The sequence below is a fragment of the Coenobita brevimanus genome, chromosome 93 (genome assembly GCF_032717465.1).
Source record: "Coenobita brevimanus isolate Jiangsu-jjx chromosome 93, ASM3271746v2, whole genome shotgun sequence".
NCBI lineage: Eukaryota > Metazoa > Arthropoda > Malacostraca > Decapoda > Coenobitidae > Coenobita > Coenobita brevimanus.
Window position 1 is genome coordinate 28,402,020 of NC_137046.1, and position 21,117 is coordinate 28,423,136.

Here is a 21,117-nt window from a genome sequence, read left to right on the forward strand (position 1 = left end):
TTCTGGTGTCAACATCTTTTTCCATAAGAAGTTGTAGTATCACACATTTTACATAATAATTTTTAAAGCTGTTTAATCATAATTAACAGTGTGTAATGAAGTGTGAATGACGAACAACCAAATATCATTTCGCTGTTAGCTGTGGTATAGGAAGAAGGTGGATGGCAGACCATAAGTGCCACCCTGTTTCAATTATAAAATGAAGGTTAGGAGAAGTGATAAGATATCTGAATTGTGCGTAAGTGTAAAGTCCTGGGGAACCATTTATTATGTTGGTATATGTGAATGTACTTAATACCAATTTATAGAGGTGTATAATGTGCTAGTAGAGTTGTCATTTATCTCTACTTTTTGCATAAGCCCAGAGTATATGTAATGCTCGGCACCTCACTTTTTAGCTGACCTCAGCACCGCGCCCTAGTCGGCTCGGTGAGTGTATAGCGTCAGAGGCCGTTTTATAGTTATCAAGGGAGGGTGTATCGCTCTTACATATCTCTCGGGTCGCAGTTATATTATTCTGTACCCAATAAAGAGAGATTTAATCTGCTCATTTCTGTCACCTTACGCTACCACTTAATAACAGACCAGCTTCCACCTTCTCGTGGCAGAGGACCTTTGGTGGGAAGTGTCGGGCAGTGACGGCGAGTAGCTGACGTGTACTACAGACAGTGTCGTCGATCCAACACGGTGGTCTAGTTATACTATAACAGCAGAACACTTAATATGTAGTCAACTGCTACTCCATAACGGCTACATTAAATTGGTGGCCAGCAGTGCGACGATACATTTTATTGGTGCTAGCGGTGGCACGATATTTAGTGCTAGCTGTGTACCGATACAGAAATCCGCAGAGTTCAGCTCTAACACAATCACCCCCGGTCCAACACGGTCATACTGGACATTCCCATGATGATGATAGCCAGTGAAAACTTCTGATCAAGTAGCCTTCCCCGCCCGCTATCGTGACGTGATCGTGATGCCGCCCAATTAAAAACGCTTCTGGTGTCACGTGATGTTTTATTTAAATTTCTCCCGCCACAGTGCCACTCAGTCGCATAATTGCATTGGAAGGTGCTTTTTTCTTGCTGCATTTTCTGCCCTTGTTACTGCATTTTACCCTGCTCACGATGCCTAGGAAGCCTTCTGAGAACCCCGAGAAGCGTCGGCACCTCCCTTAGGCCACCAAGCTAGAAAGCATCAAGAGGAAGAAGAAAGGGGAGAGGAAAGTTGACATCGCCAAGGCCTACAACATGAATGAAGCCAACGTGAGGACCATAATAAAAAACCAAGACAAGATCCTGGCAGCCTAAGGCTATCACACGGCACTTCATACCAGGTTTGCCGAGGATCCAATGGTAAATCGGAACGGTAACGTGGTAAAATTGCTGACGATACCACGGGCATTTGGAATTCATCTGGATGGATTCCTGCCGAGGATACGACAGGCAAAACAGTGTGACCAAAACCCAGGCGACTCGACAGAGAATGTATCGTACTACAGCATTGAACATTTAGCCTGACACTGAATACATATTAATATTTTAGAATAAATATCAATCGTTTTGAAACCCTTCTCATCGGCGTGTGTACCAGTTTATAAACAAAGTTGTTTCTCCTTATTCTCTCCCGAGTCAGCGACAGCGATCACTTTCCACAGTCATGAGACGGGGCTCTGGCAACAGTGTGAGAAGCATGTCGTTTGCCGATGATTACAGAGTGCTAGGACAGGCAGAAGCAGGACCTTCCATGGCTGTGGACGAAGATAGTGATTCTGAGTGTGATTTCGAAAGATTTATGAGGGAGGTTGAGGAGGAGCAACAGCCATTACCCGCTAGTGACGCCAGCAGCCATCCTCCGGGGACCCAGTAGGACTACCTACAGCCTTGGATACCACCTTCCATTCCCAGCAAGCCCACCAACACTATCCTAAAAGGTTAGTTATCATTCATAGCACAGTACCATTTATTATAATTACAATAGTACCAATATATGTATAGGTATATGGTAGGTATTTAGGGTGACTTTTCCTAGGGTTGCTGACATAATTCATTTTTCCCCATAAGCTCTGTTGTTAGTCCAACACGTTTTTGGTCCAACACGTGACCCATGCATGACAGTATTACCGTGTTGGATGCTAGGGTACTGTATGTCTGTGAGAAGAGCTGTTATCCATACTGTAAAAGCCCCAAAGGTAGAGTATTATCAGAATAAAGTTGATTCATGTGATTGTGGAAAAAATATTAACCGACAACAATTATGAGAAGCTGGCAGCTTCAGATTTTAATTTATTGCTCAAAAATTAAGATATTACATAAAAGAATAGACAAGGATTGTGGAAAGTGTTAAGAATATATGGAGTAGATGGGAAGTTGTTGAATGCTGTGAAGAGTATGTACGATGGTGCGAAGGCTGCAGTGTGTGTGGATGGAGAACTAAGTGAATTTTTCTCTTTGAAAGTTGGTTTGAAACAGGGATGTGTCATGTCTCCATGGTTGTTCAATCTGTACATGGATGGGGTAATAAAAGAGGTACAAGGTAGAGTAGTGGATGTTGGAGTGGCCCTGGTGAGAGAGGATAGTGTTTGGAAACTCCCTGTACTGTTGTTTGCAGATGATACTGTGTTGTTGAGTGAAGACGAAGGGGAGCTGCAAGGCTTGGTGGATGAGTTTGAGAGAGTGTGTAAGAAACGGAACCTAAAGGTGAATGTAGGGAAGAGTAAAGTGATGGTCTTTGAGAGAGGTGAAGTTAGTGAATGTACAGCGAGGTTAGATGGTGAGGAATTGGAAAATGTGAGTACGTTTAAGTATTTGGGTAGTGTGATGAGTAAGGATGGAGGTTTGGAGGGTGAAGTGCTTGAAAGGGTACAGCAGGGAAGAAAGGTTGCTGGTTCCTTGAAAGCAGTGATAAGAAACAGGGAAGTGAGCATGGAAGTGAAAAAGTTACTACATGACAGTATTGTGATACAAACTCTAACGTACGGAAGTGAAGCTTGGACATTGTTGGAAGGACACAAGTCAAGAGTGAGAGCAGTGGAAATGAGTTATTTAAGAGGAGCCTGTGGAGTCACGTGGAGAGACAGGCTGACGAATGAGGATATAAAGGAGCGTTGTGGTGTGGATGTGGATGTGATAGGAAGTGTTATGAGGAACACACTGAGGTGGTTTGGCCATGTGGAGAGGATGGAGGGTGAAAGACTGATGAAGAGAGTGTATGTGAGTGAGGTGGAGGGGGGAAGAGGGAGGGGGAGGCCGAGGATGAGATGGAGGGATGGGGTGGAGAGGTATATGAGAGGGGGGTGTGAGTTGGGAGCAGGGCAGTGAAATGGCGGGGGACAGGGCGACTTGGAGGCGATTTGTTTGTGGCCACCCCAAATGGGATTGAGGCGTCTGGCAATAGATAGATAGACATAAAAGAAGTGAGTTAATATTTGCTTCATTGATGAGTCCACAGTTCACTTCCAATCATTGCCCACAATGGGCCATATGCTTTCATCTTTAATCCACTGGATGTTAATAAAGTAAATTTTTTATTACAACCCCTGTTAAAGTATTTTACTTAATCCTTTTAATGTGTCCTCACACAAAGAGGACCCAGTTATCCTGATGGAGCCCAATCTCCAGCATGAGAGTTGTGCTCCCTAAGCCATTTTTTACACAATGGAAAATGATTCTGGCAATCATTTCATTCCTCCTCACTCATGCCGGAGGTATTGAGAGTAATCCTGGGGCCCAAAGATGACGCATTTGACTTGTTTATTCCCTACACACCACAAGCACTAAATAACACATGGATCTGTTCAGTGCAACACTGCAGAGAATGGATCCACACCAAATGCACTACACTCACAGATACGGTCACCAGTCTCTATACGAAGGTGTTACATCGAGTGAAAACCCTTTGCATAACGATTTATCGCACAATGAGGTTGATATAACTTGGGTTCATCAGGATAGAGAGGTGTGCCTGTGACCAGGTTGATATAACTTGGGTTCATCAGGATAGAGAGGTGTGCCTGTGACCAGGTCGATATAACTTGGGTTCATTGGGATAGAGAGGGGGGCCTGTGACCACATTACCTCAAATAATAATAAAAAAATAAAAAAAAGAATCTGCCTTCCACCTGAAGTATGTCCTAAGCTGATCCAAGTCATCACCAGGGGTCCCCCTCAAGGCAAGGGAACAGCTAGATGGCCTAGACCATCACTCCAGGTCCTCAGGAGGAAGTGATGAGATGGAAGAAGAAGCAATGAGGCCATGGGAGAATGATGCAGTGAGGCCAAGGGAGAGCGATGCGGTGAAGCCTTTGAAGAGCGTAGTTATGAGGGTGAGGGAGAGCGTGGTGCTGTGGCATACTGGTGTACCAGGCAGTGATGAACATGTGACAGACATGACAGAGGCAGGTGATGCAGGACGTTGCATTTGCACACCACTTGTTGATAGCCTTGGCTCTTCCTTGGTGCTGCTGGTGGGGGAGAAGGTGGTGATGGTCTGCCATGCCACCCTATTCTTATTTGCCAGGAGCTCCTTGTATGCCTTCAAGTGCTGTTCGATGGCATGCATCAACATGTCACTCCTCACCAGGTTTGGGTCCTTGTCCTGGATGTGTGCAGTTGCCTTGTCCATTATCACAAGGAATTCATTCAAAGTCATGATGCTGAGAACACAAAGGTGCTTGTCCTTGCTTCCATCCTCTCCACTTTCCTTTGGCTCCACCACCTGTTCCCTTAGCTCAGTGAGCTACTCTTTTGACAGTTGCTCAGTGTGGCTGTCCAGGACGTTTGTCACATCTTCATCGACCTCTTCCAATCCAAGTATGTGTGAGAGGTCGAGGATGTCACAACAGATGTTGTCCACCACTGGGAACCCCATGAAGGAGTGCACACATTGTGGCCATACTTTGTTCCAAACAGCGTTCAGTGTGCTTAGCTGCACCTCCTTCCACACTGCCATGATACTGGCGATGGCATGCTTGATATTGTGATTCTTCCAGAACTGCTGCACTGCGTCACTCGCCCTCAGCATTTTCTCCATGATGTGGTGGAGGCAGTAGCAATGATGCCTTGATCCACTGGCTTGAGCAGTAATGTGTTGGGGGACAAGCAGCCCACTGATATTATTCACTCAGTTCACTATATCCTCAGGGTGGCTTAGGACATTGCCTACCAGCAGGAGGAAACAGCTGGCAAGATTGCTCCGGCAGACAGTCTAGCAGGTGGGGGGACAGGTATCTTCCCTTGTAAGAGTGGCAGAATGTGGAGGTCAGCCATGCCCTGGAGTTAGTCATCCATACAACCCCAGAGATCTTCATGAATCCTGCCAGTGCATGGGGGTTCTCCCAGTGATACACCAGAAGCAGTTTGTGCATCTGGTCCTCCTCTGCCTTCACACCAAGGAGGAGGGTGAGGTGGTCCTTGGCTGTCTGAAACCCTGGTACGTCATTCTTCCCTGCTGATGTATGTCTTCTGGGAGATACGTTTGCCAAACGGGCCAGTCTTGCCAAAATTGATGACCTGTTTTGGGGAGTATCCTCCAATAATTGCCTTCAGCTTCGTAGAGAAGTCTTCCTCCTCCACATGGTCAGCATTAGCAGCCTTGCCATGCATGGTCACATGTCTAAGGCCAGCACAGACCTTAATCCACTCAAACCAACCTGTTCTGATCTTGAACTCCTCCAAGACTTCCCCACCATGGTTATCCCTCATCCTTTCACAGATTGAGAGCCTTAGTGTAAATTAAACTGTGATGAAGAGGCTGCTTCGCTTGGTCCACATTTATCTTAACATTACATCGGGATTAACTTTCTCTCTCAGCAGTCATCACTTTACTCTGCATTTACTTTCAAGGCACAACATTCAGAGACATCCCCAGAACTCTGCACCAGTCTGCCATGCTCTTGTCCACCATTTACAAGAAGCACTGCGTCAGTTTCATGCACAAAATTTGAGATACTCCACACTTCACCATTCATTACCAGTGCTTTCCTCTCTCTATGACTGCAGGTTGCAGTTTTTGATTTTGCAGAAAGAGTATACTGTTTATACTTAGCAGCTTAAAAAAGGGAAAAGGGATAACTTGGAAGAAAAGAGATAACCCGTAAAGAAGGGAAGAAAGTGTACTGAGAGACATGCCTACAACAGTCTAAAAACACAAGAAGCTGGTGCCAGATTAGTATTAGAATGATCAGAATACATGACACAAATAGGCTGGACATTGCAGCCTTGGAGCTGGAGCCAAGTAAATATGAAAAAAAGCAAAGAAAGTAAGAGACAAAGGTATATGATACAAAGCAAAGAAAGTAAGAGACAAAGGATCTGTACTTAGTGGCAAAATAAGCTGTTCCATGAGAATAGTGACATTTTAGCAGAGCTGGGCTTCGCAATCTAATATTCAGCTCCACAATTGCAGTTCTGTAACCTCTGACCCATACCTTCTGCTACTGCAATTCCACAATAAACTTGGAATGTGCAGTTCCGTGACCTCAGTACTGCAACCGCAATCCAGTTTCACAATTTTCAATACAGAGTGCACAAATGGGGTAAATCAATTGATAATGTAGTGAATTATTGTATTTATAATCTATTTATGACATTAATTTCCCACAGTGACACTCAGTCACTGTGACCCTCACTACTCACTAGTGACTCCATTCATAACTTCACTCAGACCAATTCTCAGAGTCCTCACTGACTCAGAAGTTCAAGTTTAGAAGTTGGCCGGGAATCCTGTTCAAGCTTGATATTCATGAGTCATGCTGTAGCCTGTACTAACTGACACCGACCGCCATGTGGGAGATTGCGGACATGATTGTGATGGCGGAAGTTCTTCCGCAACACAATACCGCAAGTTTTGGACAAGTTTGCCGCAATCACAGTCCCGCAACTGAAATCGTGCAGTTCACTATTGCAGAAATTGCGGATTGCAAAAGTGATTGCAGAGGTGCCCAGCTCTGCATTTTGGGTCTCTGAGTGCCTCGTAGCTTGAGCCACTCATGAGAGGAAAGTCTGATGACTTCAGAGGAAAGTCATTATGTCATGTAAGTCAGGGATGATTCCTCCATTCACCACTTCTGTTGCCTATGTGGTATCACAAGTGGCTGAATAGCTTCAAAGGCTGCTTCACTACTCAATAAGAGTGAAAAATTGCTTTTTGGCAGTCCAAAAAACTTTTTTGAATTTGTATATTTCATAGAATGTTATTTGTGCATAATATGTGTTTTAAATAGCTGTTGAGTTCAGACATCAATGTCATATGTTTGCTGCAGCATCGAGTGTAAGCACATTATTTTTAATAATAAGAAATCCGTTATGTATTTTAAAATGAAGTACTGTACTTTTGCAGAGTTCGAGAAATGTGATGATCAGAGTGAGGTGGATTCTGCACCAGAACGACCAGAGGAGGATGTAGATTCCAAACCTCTTGAACTTTCAAGAAGACTTAGTAGATCAAGGACATCTTTGTGTGAGGAGAAGCAGGCAGAGCTGTCATTAATCCACATACCTCAGGAATACAATCCGCTGGTGGCCCTCAGTCAGGTAGAGATGCTGTACAACTTTGTGGTGAAAGCCTCTTTGAGGATCCCAGAAGTGATCAAATGTAAGGACACACAGCTGGCAGTGAAGCAAGCAGCCCACCTGAGGAGGGTGAGGGATATGCAGGCCATTGGGTGTATCATAGTAGAGCTGTTCTCACCCTCCAAGTGCCGTGTGTTAGGTGCCTGTGCCTCCCTGCAAGATAGATATATCCATGCCCGTAAACTCCTTGCTGTTGACCAGAGTGACATTCCACGCTGCATCCGACATGCTCTCCAGGTTATATTTCAAACCACCAATTGGAGAGAGGAGCATGATAGTTACAGCATTCCCAGCAAGTATGAGCCTGTATCCACAGATGGCCTACCTCCTCCTAGCCCTCATCAGCTTCTTCAGTCACTCATCAATGTGGTAGTTTTCCCATCATACTTCCCCAAGCTATATCAGTTTGTATGCAAGATGCGGCAGTACTCTCAGCTACTGCAGGAAGCTCAGAGACTCAAAGGTGATCCTCACAAGAGGAAAGAATTCGTCTTGATGGTAGCAGAGATCCGAGTGAAGATGGCTGCTAAAGATCTCCCCAACTTGCTACCATGTCTGTCATCAGAAGGGTTGGACTTGTTGCTGCCTTACCTAACTGAGCTTTTTGAATACCCAGAAAGTGCAGTAACTGCTGCTTGGTATCTAACTAGTGCAATGGCCCAGGCTTTAGGTCCACAGAAGGCAAATAAACATCTCCTTCCACCAGTGGTGAAGTTGTTTGAAACGGAAGTGGTGACAGAGAAGCACTTGAAGCTGTTCCATCGTTCCTTCTTACTTCAGCTGGTGGTGTGGCTAGGCCTTGAAAGATTTCTATCACATTTCATCACTCCACTCATTGAAGGTGTTGGGGGCTACAAGGAGGTGACTGGACGTGCACATCACGCACCAGACATTGTTAGGAAGCAGTCAACTTCTCTCAAGTATGTATGATGAGTATCTAAGACTGTACAGTATTTATAGCTTTGTTATTACCCGTCCCTGCCTCAGAGGGGCTTAGGGACGGGTATTGTTTTTACTATGTTTATTTGTCTGTCTGTCTGTTAACAACTTTGCGTGAAACCTACTGGTGCGAGTTTGACCAAAATTAAAGGGATGATGGGCTGTGGCCTTCTGATTACCTGATTAAATTTTGCCCTGGCTGTAGAGCAAAAAAATTTAAAAAAAGGAAAAAGGGGGGGGATGAGTAAAAATAGATTTTTTTTGCTATAACTCCTCTCAACTTTGTCATATGGACTTGAAACCAAGACCTAAAGGTGCATCTCTCAAATCTGCATCCAGTAACATGCCTCATTACATCAGGGGGGTCACCCGTCATGTGGCAGTAGAGGGGTCAGTGTCAGGTGGGTCAGGCCTAAAATTTCCATCCATCCATCCATCCATCCATCATCCAATCCTACGTTGCCCCATGAGGAGCGTAGGAGCCCAGGGCTAGGCAAGTTGGTCCTGGCATTTAAGATGAGAGTGACCGCCTTCACTCATCCCTGAGTGGCATTACGTGAGCAATAAACCCCAACCACCCCTTGGATATAAACCTTCACTGGCTCAATCCAATTGGAGCACCTTAGTTACCCACCAAACCACCGGGTGCCAAAATTTGGTTATATGGTTACCACCCAGCATAGTAAACAGTTTCATGGTGTACAGGAAACCATTAGGCTTGTCACTCAGTGTAGAGTCACCCACAAGCAGAAGGAAGAGGAAAGAATGAAGGAAAGAAAGACAGAAGAGGGAGTGTAAAGTCACCCGCAGGCAGAAGTAAGAGGAAAGAATGAAGGAAAGAAAGACAGAAGAGGATGGATGGAAAGAAGGATGGAGGAGAGGAAAGGGCAGACACCCGAGAGCAGCACTACATCAAGTGAGTGGATGGTGAGTGCCCCCACCTACCACAATGGGCATGAAATCGTCAATTTTCACTCGATTTACTCCAAATTTGATACGTGACATCTTTGAAAGCAGTGATAAGAAACAGGGAAGTGAGCATGGAAGTGAAAAAGTTACTACATGATAGTATTGTGATACCAACTCTAACGTACGGAAGTGAAGCTTGGACATTGTTGGAAGGACACAAGTCAAGAGTGAGAGCAGTGGAAATGAGTTATTTGAGAGGAGCCTGTGGAGTCACGTGGAGAGACAGGCTGACGAATGAGGATATAAAGGAGCGTTGTGGTGTGGATGTGGATGTGATAGGAAGCGTTATGAGGAACACACTGAGGTGGTTTGGCCATGTGGAGAGGATGGAGGGTGAAAGACTGACGAAGAGAGTGTATATGAGTGAGGTGGAGGGGGGAAGAGGGAGGGGGAGGCCGAGGATGAGATGGAGGGATGGGGTGGAGAGGTATATGAGAGAGGGGGGTGTGAGTTGGGAGCAGGGCAGTGAAATGGCGGGGGACAGGGCGACTTGGAGGCGATTTGTTTGTGGCCACCCCAAACGGGATTGAGGCGTCTGGCAATAGATAGATAGACATCTTTGACTAGATATCCTGTTTTTTTTTATGTCAGCACAGAAATGACTGCCAGGGATGGGTTTGCTGTGCCTTGGCTCTGCTTCTTGTTATGATTATTATTGTTATTATTTTTTTTTATTGGGTGGTTTTTTGTACACCGGGAAGCCATTTACTACACTGCGTGGTAACCGTATAACGAAATTATGGCACCTGGTGGTTTAGTGGGTAATTTAGGCACTGCAATGAGATTGAGCCTGTGTAGGCATATATCCAAAGGGTGGTTGGGGTTTATTGCTCACGTAATGCCACTCAGGGATGAGTGAGGCTGGTCATTCTCATCTTAAATGTCAGGACCTAATTGCCTAGCCCTGGGCTTCTATGCTCCTCGTGGAGCAACATAGAATTGGATGATGGATGGATGGATTATTATTATTATTATCATTATTATTATTATTATTTTTATTATTATTATTATTATTATAATTATTATAATTATTATTGTTATTACCCGTCCCCGCCCTGGAGGGGCTCGGGCAAGGGTATTGTTTTCACTCAGTTTATTTGTCTGTCTGTCTGTCTCTATCTGTCTATCTATCTATCTGTCAGTTAACAACTTTATGCGTGAACTGCTGTTGCGATTTTGACTAAAATTGCAGGGATGATGGGCTGTGACAGTCTGATCACCTGATTAATTTTGGGCCAAGGCCCAGGCTGTAGGCTTCAAAAAATGTTTTTAAAAAATAATTCCCATAACTCCTTTCAAATTCATCATATTGACATGAAACCAAAACCTAAAGGTGCATATTTCAAATCCACATCCTATAACATGCCTCATTACATCAGTGGGGTCATCCCCCAGTTATCGGTGGGGAGTCAATGTCAGGTGGATCAGGCCTAAAATTTCAGATGGGCTTAAAATCTTCAGTTTTCATCCAGATTTACTCCAAATTTGATATGTGACATCATTGACTAGATATCCTGTTGTGTTTATACTTAAGCACTAAAATGACTGCCGGAGACGGGTTTGCTGTGCTTTGGTACCGCTTCTTGTTTTATTTCATTTGTTCATCATCCAATCCAGTGTTTACTCATGAGGAGCACAGGAGCCCAGGGCCAGGCAAGTTGGTCCTGACATTATTATCGTTGCCATTATGAAAATAGGAAATTGTTGTGGAAAAAAGTACAAAAATGTAGAAGTAAGAATGGAAAGAATGGTAACATGTGAAGGATGAAAATGGAACAATACTAATCATTGGATGTGAAGTAAGGAGCAGATGGAAAGAATATTTCAAGAAGCTGATGATTGGGGATGGTGAGAGCAGAGCAGCTGTAAACATGATAGGTCTTGGTGGTGTACAGAGAAAATGTAGTGCCAGGAAATACAACATTGGCAGACGTGAAGACTGTTGTGAAGCAGCTGAAGAACAGGACAACACCATAGATTGATGAGGTGTATGCAGATATGATTAAATGTATTGGAGAGAGTGGAATGAAGTGTTTGTTTGAGGAATGTAAGAAGGCTTGGATAAGTGAAACTTTACCACCAGAGTGGAAAAAGGCTGTGATTGCACTCCTGTAGAAGTATAAAGGTGAGCAAAGTGAGTGCAAAAATTATTGTGGCGTAAGTCTCTTGAGTGTTGTAGGCAAGGTATATAGAAGAATTATTATAAAGTAGGGATATATCAGAATGCTTGGTGAGTGACAAACAAGGTGGCTTTAGGAGTAGTAGAGGATGTGGAGATCAAATATTTGCAGTGCGACTGATTGTGGGGAAGAGTTGTGAGATGGATTCTAAGATACTTAGGGCAATTATGGATGTGGGGGGGAAAAAAAAAAGCATAACAAGGCGAACAGTTGAAACAGGTAATGATTATGGAAGGTTTTGTATATGTATTGTGTAGATGGTTAACTGTTGAGTGCCATTTAGAGCTTTTGTGATATAGGTGAAGCTTGCATAAAGGTAGGTGGGCATCTGATTGAATGGTTCAAAATCAGTGTTAGCAGGAGGCAAGCCTTTTCAATACATCATACATATGGATGATATTATGAGAGAGGTAAATGTGCTAATTATGGAGAGAGGGATGATATTTGTAATTAATGGTGAAGGATGGAGTATCACAAATCTAATATATTATGTACACCAGGAAACCATGTACTATGCTGGGTGGTAACCACTTATGACACCTGGATGTTTAGTGGGTAATTAAGTTGCTCCCACCAGATTGAGCCTATGTAAGTTTATATCCAAGGGATGGTTGGGGTTTATTGCTCATGTAATGCCACTCAGGGATGTTTGAGGCTGGTCATTCTCATCTTAAATGTCAGGACCAACTTTCCTAGCCCTGGGCTCCTACGCTTCTCATGGGGCAACACAGGAGTAGATGATGATGATACATAGTAGTACTTTCAAGTTGCAAACAAGAGCTTGGTAAATTGGTGCAGAAATTTGTAGATGTATAGTATGTGAGTGTCATGCCATGAACGTAAATGTAGAGAAAGGTAAAGTGATGGTTATCAAGAGAGTAAGTGACTCCTAGTGTGATGTTACAGTGAATGAAGGAAAACTTTCCAGGCTGATCTTGTCTGAAAACTTTGAAGACATTAATGTGTGACCAGTGTTGGCCATATTTCTCTGATTTTTATGTCAAATTATCTTACATACAGTATTGAAGCAATATAACAGTAAACTAAGAAGTACAGCTTCTACAGTAAGTTAATAGTAAAAACACTAATGTAAGACCGTCATAGGGGGAAGAGATATCGGTACAGGCACTTATCATGAGCAAAAAAGGAAAGTCACCACTTGTCACAAGTGGGATCCACTTATGAAATAAAAGTATTAATTTTTATTTTATTCTGGCTTACGTCGCCAATCTTAAAAAACGAGAGATTTATAAACTTCATCTTCAAACAATACATAGTGAGAAATAATCACTCATGAATGCTGAATTTGTACTGTCGGCCTCTGAGAGAAAGAATGACTCTACCCCCTGACAATTAAAATAAATTTTACCCAGGAACTTTGTAATACTAATCCAAGCTTTTGCTTCCGCATCTCTTAGCTTGCACAACTGATTTATTATGAATTAAAATGAAAGAACTAGCTTAAATACCAGCTGTGATTAATAAAATGTGTGTGCAAATTGAGAACAAGCAAATTAAGTGAGAATATGGAAAAATGAAACACGATTTTACATTCAATCAAGTTATAAAGAAAAGAACTGTAAATTTATTAATTACAGCAAAATGAATTCATACATTACAAGAGTCTCAGGCAAGTAAATTCACTCACACACAATCAAGCCAGCTGATAGTCTTAAACCTAGAAGACACAGAAAGAAAATATTGGTCATTGGAGATATGGAGCCACAGAGCTGGATGGAGACTGTTGTCTTGTGCGATTTTGCACTGCTCTGTCCTGAACTTCCATCTCTCGAGCTGCCGACATTGAGGATGGGGTCAAGAATTGCAAGGAAACTAGGTGATTTGCTGGTCACAGTTCTCTCACACTGCTCTTGCTGTCCATTTCTCAGGACTGGCCATCACTAACTAACTAAGGTGAGTGGAGAGGTATGGCGTTGCAGAGCTAAAATGACCCACAGATCAAGATGTGAAGTGCCTCTAGGAATCACTTCTTGCACCACCCAACCATACATCTGTCCTTGGCAGCCTCCCTCTCCAACTAACTGAATCTGTTTCTCATGCCTGGTACAGAGCATGTTTAGCGGAAGTGGGTGGAGCTTCCTGTCCACAACAATTATAGAGGGCAGGGGCAAACGGTATATACACAATAATACCACTCAGTGATGCACTATGTTAGTACATAAAGACAGTCACTCATGAAAAATGACAGACATTTCGAAAACTTGTTACAACCGGAGTGCTGTTGGGACGGTTACAGCTGAGCGAATTGCACTGGGTTTTCACTAATGCCACATGAGTTCCCATAATAATACAGTGTCATGAATTCACAAACTAATTCTCTCTCTCTCTCTCTCCCACCATTTATTTGTCTTTGTCACGAATTGCAACATTGTATCCATCCATCTATCCATCCATCCATCATCCAATCCTACATTGCCCCATGAGGAGCGTAGGAGCCTGGGGCTAAACAGTTGGTCCCGACATTTAAGATGAGAGTGACCAGCCTCAGGGATGAGTGAGGCTGGTCACTCTCATCTTAAATGTCGGGACCAACTGCTTAGCTCCGGGCTCCTACGCTCCTCATGGGGCAATGTAGGATTGGATGATGGATGGATGGATGGATGGATACAAAGTTGCAATTCGTGACAAAGACAAATAAATGGCAGAAGAGAGAGAGAGAGAAACAAGGAGTTATAAGAGAAAGTTAATATCTCAAAGACCTTCCAGTCCATACTGAGGAGGTACTTTGTTTTTGCATGGTAATACTGTATCCAGTTTTCATTCATTCTAGTGTGCATAACATCCCATCACAGTTTCTTTTAAACTGCTTCACTGTTATGATATTGACAGCATTCATGGGGAGTCTGTTCCAGGTGGAGCAGATTTTGTCTGTGAGAAAGTTTTCTCATATTCTGGTGTTAAATCTTTTCAGCTCTACCTTCCAACCATGGTTGGATATTGAGTTCATATTGGAACTAAACAGTTGTCTACATTAACGGTTGTCAAACCCATTTATGATATTAAACACTTCAGTGAGCTGAACCCATAGTCTACAAGTTTCTAGTGAGAACAGTTCCAGGGCCCACAGGTGATCTAGCTCAGTCTCTTGAGGATAGGATAAGGTTTATAGCTCTAGCTTGAACTCTTTCAAGTCAATCTATGCCTGTCTTGAGTACAGGTGGCCAGAATTGCATGGTGTTATCCAGAAGTGGTGGTATTAAGAAGTTATAGAGTGTAAGAGCAATCTCTTTATTCGTGTAATGAAACAGCCTCTGATGCAGCCAAGCAGTTTTTGAACCTTTTTCACTATTTTGATACAGTTTTGGGAAAATTTTAGACCACTTCTGGTCAGTACACTGAAGTCCTTTTCTAAATCAGCCATCCTCATGAGTTCCACTCAAAAGTGAGTAGTCTGACTTGAGATTTGCATGACTAATATGCTTCACCTTACATTTCTCCAAGTAAAATGGCATTTGTCATGTCTCAGACACACATAACAGACTAAACATTTTTGTCGTATATATAAATGATGAACAGGAGTGGACCAAGGACTGATCCTTGTGGAAGTCCGGAAGTGACTGAAGGCCAGTCAGAAGAAATTCCTTTGATCACCACATGCTGTTTCCTGTCCTATCCATTAGCCAGTTTCTGTTAATAATGAGTACAGTACTCGCACTTTTGACTTTAGTCTGAGGTGAGGAACTTTGTCAGATGCCATTTGCAAATCTATGTAGAGAATGTCTCTTGCTTTATTCCTCTCATACTCGCTCAGTGTTTTGTGGAAAAATTCAAGCAGAATTGATTAGGCATGATCTATATCATCTGAACCCATGCTGAGCAAAGGCTAAGCTTGGACGGTAAATCTCAGGACATTCATGATTCCCTCACTTAAAGATTGGAGTCACATCTGCTGGCTTCTAGTGTTTTGTCACTTTCCCTGTTTCCAGTGACCTGTTAAGATTTTTGCAAGTAAAGGGGCTACCTGATTACATACCTCTTTAATAACTCATGGAAGGATATTATCTGGACCAGGTGACTTGTAAATTTTTAGCTTGTTGATTCTTCTTCCCACCTCCTCAGGCAGGTGTACATCTGAGGATAATGACATCTTCACTCTCATGGGCTGGACAAGAGAGAGAGACAGATGGACTGACAGACAGACAGACAAACACAGAGAGAGAGAAAGAGAGAGAGGTGACAGGAGGAGGAAGGAAAAGAGGAAAGGATAGAAAAGAGGAAGAGAAGTGAGAGGAGAACAAAAAATAGAATAATACAAGAGGAGAAAGATAATTTTAGGAAGAAAAGGGAGTGTAGCAGTGAGGAGGTAACTATAATGACTGTTTTGTCACAGTGCCACCAAGGCCATTTGGGAGAGAGGGGAAAGAGTGCATGCTTCTTTGGATACATAAACAAAGTCTGGCCAGCTTACAAGGAGAGACCAACTTTCCCAATTCTTCCATTTTCTTTCATTTTCTCTTAGTCTTTCCTTCAGTATAGTGACAGAAGAAGTAAAGAAGAGAAAACATAAAGAGAAGTGACAGAAGAAGGAAGAGAGAGAGCAGGAAGAAGAAAGAAAGAGATGGGAGGCAAAAATTAAATGCAGCCGTCAGTAAAGTTGAGGTAACAGAAGTTTATGCTTATGTCATGGGTATCATAAGTCACAATGGGGGATTTTGAGAATGTCATCTGCTACGTGTACTTAGCTGCGAGCCTGACTTGGTCCTGAGCCTGAAACAGTAATGTAACTATCGTGACTGTTGAATGTCTCGGTAAAACTTACGAGATTTGGCTAGAGCATAGACCACTCAGGTCACTGAAATACTCATTAATAAAAAAATATCACATACATGAAAGTTTACTGTACTTTTACCTGGCTGTTTTGCATTTGGATTAACTGGTCTTTTATCTGGCCATCACTTACACACAGTCAGTTTGTTATATTTCTATGAAGAGTATGATGTTTAAGGTGGCAGATCAGATGAAGAGGGAAAACACAGTTATCATAGGTGAGCAGTGTATGAAGAAAGAAGAAGGAAAGGTAGTGGTGAACAGTGGGGATAGTAAGACACCTGGAGAGAGCATTATAACCAGTTGTTGAATGAGGAGTATGACTGGAACAGGGAAGGTTTGGAGTTAGCGAATCCAGTGTTTGGCTCTTGGCCTTTCATTGATGCTGTTATTTTGAGCAAGGCAGTAGGCAGGATGTAGTTGGGGAAGGCAGCAGGTGTGTCTGTGCTGACTGCTGAAATGCTGAAGGCCTCAGGAGATATAGGAGTGGGGTTGGTTACTGATTTGATATATACAATTGTATATGAGTGTGTTGTCCCAGGTAACTGGCTGAAGAGTGTGATTGTAAATGTGTACAAGGGGATGGATGATGCCCCAGAAGTAGGAAATTAGAGAGGCATACAATTTTTAGTCCATATAATGAAGGTAATGGAATGAGCTTTAGGAGTGATTAGAGAAAGAGTGAATATTAATGAGATGCAGTTTGGGCTTATTCCCGGCAAAGGGACCACTGATGCCATACTGGTATTCATTGTTCAACAGCTTCAGGTAAAACATACAATATAAGCGTGCTGGGCAGGTGCGCAAACACTTGCACAAAGCGCAATTTCACATCGTTGCACTCCGGTGAATATTGTTTGCGCATTGCGCACCGCACAAGACTATGTGCAATATTGCTCTTGCGCACATGAAAAGGCAGGTGCGCAAGCGCAAATTTAGTTGCGCATGCACAACTAAATATGTGCTTGCACACCTGTCCTGTGGGTTGCGCACTGCACAATCCAAGGGACACGTGGTCTTGGGAGCTTCCTGTATGTCTGGACAAGGGATGGGGGAGGCTCAGGCGGGTCACGAGAGTTCTGGCGGGAGGGACGGAAAGTAGTAGCATTTCTTAAAATGCTTCAACAGAGATAGTGTATTATAATATTTTTTAAATTATTATTATTAGTAAATAATTATAAATTAAAAATACATCATTTATTAAGAGCAGCATATGCAATTCCTTACAAAAATCATTAAAACATATTATTTAAATCAAATATCCACGACCTAATAATTTATTAGGCTGTGGATATTTGATTTAAATAATATGTTTTAATGATTTTTGTAAGGAATTGCATATACAGATAGAAGTAAAACTGGCAACATCACAGCCTTTGTTTCCCTGTCCCTCCACTTCGCAGCCCGCTCACTCCTCTGTTTGAACTTCCACGAGTGAAAAAGTTACTATGTAACAGTATTGTGATACCAGCTCTAATGTATGGAAGTGAAGCTTTGACCTTGTTGGAGGGACAGAAGACAAGAGTAAGAGCAGTGGAAATGAATTATTTGAGAGAAGCCTGTGGAGTTACATGGAGAGACAGACTGACAAATGAGAAGGTGAAGGAGCATTGTGGTGTGGATGTGGATGTGACAGGAAGCGTTAGGAGAAACACATTGAGGTGGTTTGGTTATATGGAGAGGATGGAGAGTGAGAGACTAATGAGGAGAGTGTATGTGAGTGAGGTGGAGGGGGGGAGAGGGAGGGGGAGGCCAAGGATGAGATGGAGGGATGGAGTGGAGAGGTGTATGAGAGAGGTGGGTGTGAGCTGGGAGCAGGCCAGTGAACAGGGCAATGTGGAGGCGATTTGTTGCTTGTTTGTGGCCAGTGGCACCCATTACATGATTTAGGCGTCTAGCAATAGATTGATAGAATAATAATAAATAAAAGTAAGTATGCTAATTTGTTTAGATATCTCAATATTTTACAGTAATTCCCACAAATATATGCAAATGGTTTGCTCTAGCGCTTAGCGACATTGCGCGAGCTAAATATTTGATTGCGCACTTGTGCTAATTAAAAATGATAGAAGATCATAAATAAAAGTAAGTAGATCTTAAATGCTAGGACCAACTTTCCTAGCTCCGGGCTCCTACACTCCTCATGAGGCAGCGTAGGATCAGATGAAGGATGGATGGATGGAAGTAAGTATGCTATTTTATGTAAATATCTCAATATTTTACAGTAATTTCCACAAATATATCCAAATGGTTTGCGCTTGCGCTTTGTGACATTGCGCAAGCTAAATATTTGTCAGATTGCGCACTTGGGCTTGCGCAAGGTAGTGAACTGTGGATTGCACATTGCGCTTGTGCAAGGTCCTTCTTCGTTTGCGCTGCCCACCACTGAGTATAAGAAAGAAAAGGGGTCTGTACTTTGTTTTTGTTGATTTGGAGGAAGCCTTTGACAGAGTCGCTGGGGAGGTGGTAAAGTGGACAATGAGAAAGCTTGGAATCAAGGAGTGGCTGATTAGAGTGGTCATGGATATGTATTTGGGTGCTCGCACCAAGGTGAAAGTGAATGGAGATATGAGTGATGAGTTTTCTGTGAATGTTGGTGTGCATCAGGGGTCAGTCCTGAGCCCCTTATTGTTTATCATAGTGCTTGAAGCCCTCTCACAACCTTCAGAGATGGACTCTCATGGGAGTTTTTTTTTTTTTTGTCCGACTCTGGGCATAGGCTTCACAGCCTGCTTTCAGGGCCCAGTAGCCCTCCTACGTACCGCACACCTCTACATGTCACCACTTCGGCGCCAACACCCACCATCCATACTGAATACATGCTAGGGCTGTCTCATACAGGACTAGTGTATTGGTATTAGTGGGGGTATTTTTATGACATGGTGGGTCTTCTGGTAGATCAGTAAAGTCAGATTTTTATGAAATTCAAATCCTTAAACTGTTCCCTGCCCCAGCAGGATTTGAATCCGGTTCCATTGGGAGTACAAGCCACCTCTCTACCGATTGAGCCACCGCCTCCCCTTATGCTGATGGTGTGGTGTTAATTGCTGAGAGTGAAAGGGAAGCAAAGGAAAGATTTATAAAGAGGAGAGATGATATGAGACATGAAGACTTGAGAGTAAATACAGATATAACAAAGGTGATGGTATCTAGGGTGGGTGGCAGTGTCCATGTGCAGTTTGCTACAAGGAAATGGGAAGTAATTTCATCTTGTGCCATGTATGTGTTAAGTGGGTGCATAAGAGATGTGGTATTAGAGGTAGACTGCAAGATAATGAGGATTTCATGTGTATGGTGTGTTGGGGCGAGCTTGAGGAGATTGTCAGATGTCAAAGGATTGATCTTGCAGGTGAGTCTCTTGAGTGTGTGAAAGGGTTTTGTTACTTGGAAGACATGTTATGTGCTGGAGGTGGGGCTGGAGCTAATTCTCTGGCTAGAGTAAGGAGTGGTTGAAAGAACTTCAGGGAGCCACTTCTGATAATGAGAAGGCTCTCCCTCTGTGATAAAGAATCTTTGTATGCAGCATGTGTTAGGAGTGTAATGCTGTATGGTAGTGAGACCTGGCCAGTAAAGGAAGAGGGTATTTGTGGGCTCAGATATACAGAAATGACAATGATTAGGTGGATGTGCCATGCATCCTTGAATGCAAGGCCAGATGAGGTCGGGTTTATGATGTAAGAGTTGAGAGAAAGGATGGGACTGGTATGTAATTGTGTTGTGATGAGGAGGGGTAGACTGAGATGGTATTGGCATGTGGAGAGGGTGCAGAGAGTGCGAAATGTGAACATTAGGGATGGAGTTACAAGAGGCAGACCAAAAAGGATCTGGGACGAGGTCATAGAGTGTGACTTCAGGGATAAGGACTTGAATAGGGAGGCTGCCAGAGATCAAGCAGCATCAGGAGCTGCCATTATGTGACCAAGGGCCGATGCATGCAAGCATGTTGGAGTCTTTATAAACAAAACAAAACTATGAGCTCAGTGGACTTGGCTCTCATATCGACTTATGTATTGTATTTCTGAGTAAGAGTAGTGCTTTATTGAAGCCTGTCAGTGCTTTAGTTTCTGAAATTTTATATTTACCAAAAACTGCCACTTGACATTTGTTTCCTTACTTCATGGGCAACCATCCTCAAGTAAGGATAATACCGGTATATAACGGTAACTCACTTTTCACAGTCTCTTGATACAGGTAGATGTGCATATGGTTCATTGAGCAGGAGACCATTGTGGACAGTGATCAAGGTTCTAAGGTTCAATGTTTGTTTCCCTCTTATGATTTACCATGATGTATATAATGCTTGAGGAAAAAAAAAAAGAAAAAAAAAAAAGCTAGAAAGTACTCAAAAAGCACAAAAACACCTCTGCCAGTGCCATTGCCATTAAAAAGGATTCAGATCCGGATCTGTGGAGATATTGTGTGGGATGTATAGGATCCAGGTCTGCCCCCAAATTTAATCAATTATATCCTTGACCCATGACCCACTCTTCCACAAAATTTTATTGCAATTCAATGAGTACTTTTGGAGATGTTATGTGGGATACATAGGATCCAGATCCGGATCCACCCCAGAATTTAACCAATTCTGCCTTGGCCCAATACCCATCCTTCCATAAAATTTAATTGAAATACACTGAGAACTTTTGGAGATACTGTGCAGTAGGATCCAG

The 21,117-nt window shown here is 43.0% G+C and overlaps 1 protein-coding gene across 1 annotated transcript in view; it reads left to right on the forward strand.

Annotated features, from left to right (window-relative positions):
• The window catches only part of Wdr81 (WD repeat domain 81), a 523,698-nt gene that overhangs the window by 210,061 nt on the left and 292,520 nt on the right, over nucleotides 1-21,117 (forward strand). Inside the window, exon 17 of the mRNA XM_080282279.1 lies at nucleotides 7,339-8,491. Coding sequence (XP_080138405.1) covers nucleotides 7,339-8,491 — 1,153 coding nt within the window. The remainder of the gene's footprint in view (nucleotides 1-7,338; nucleotides 8,492-21,117) is intronic.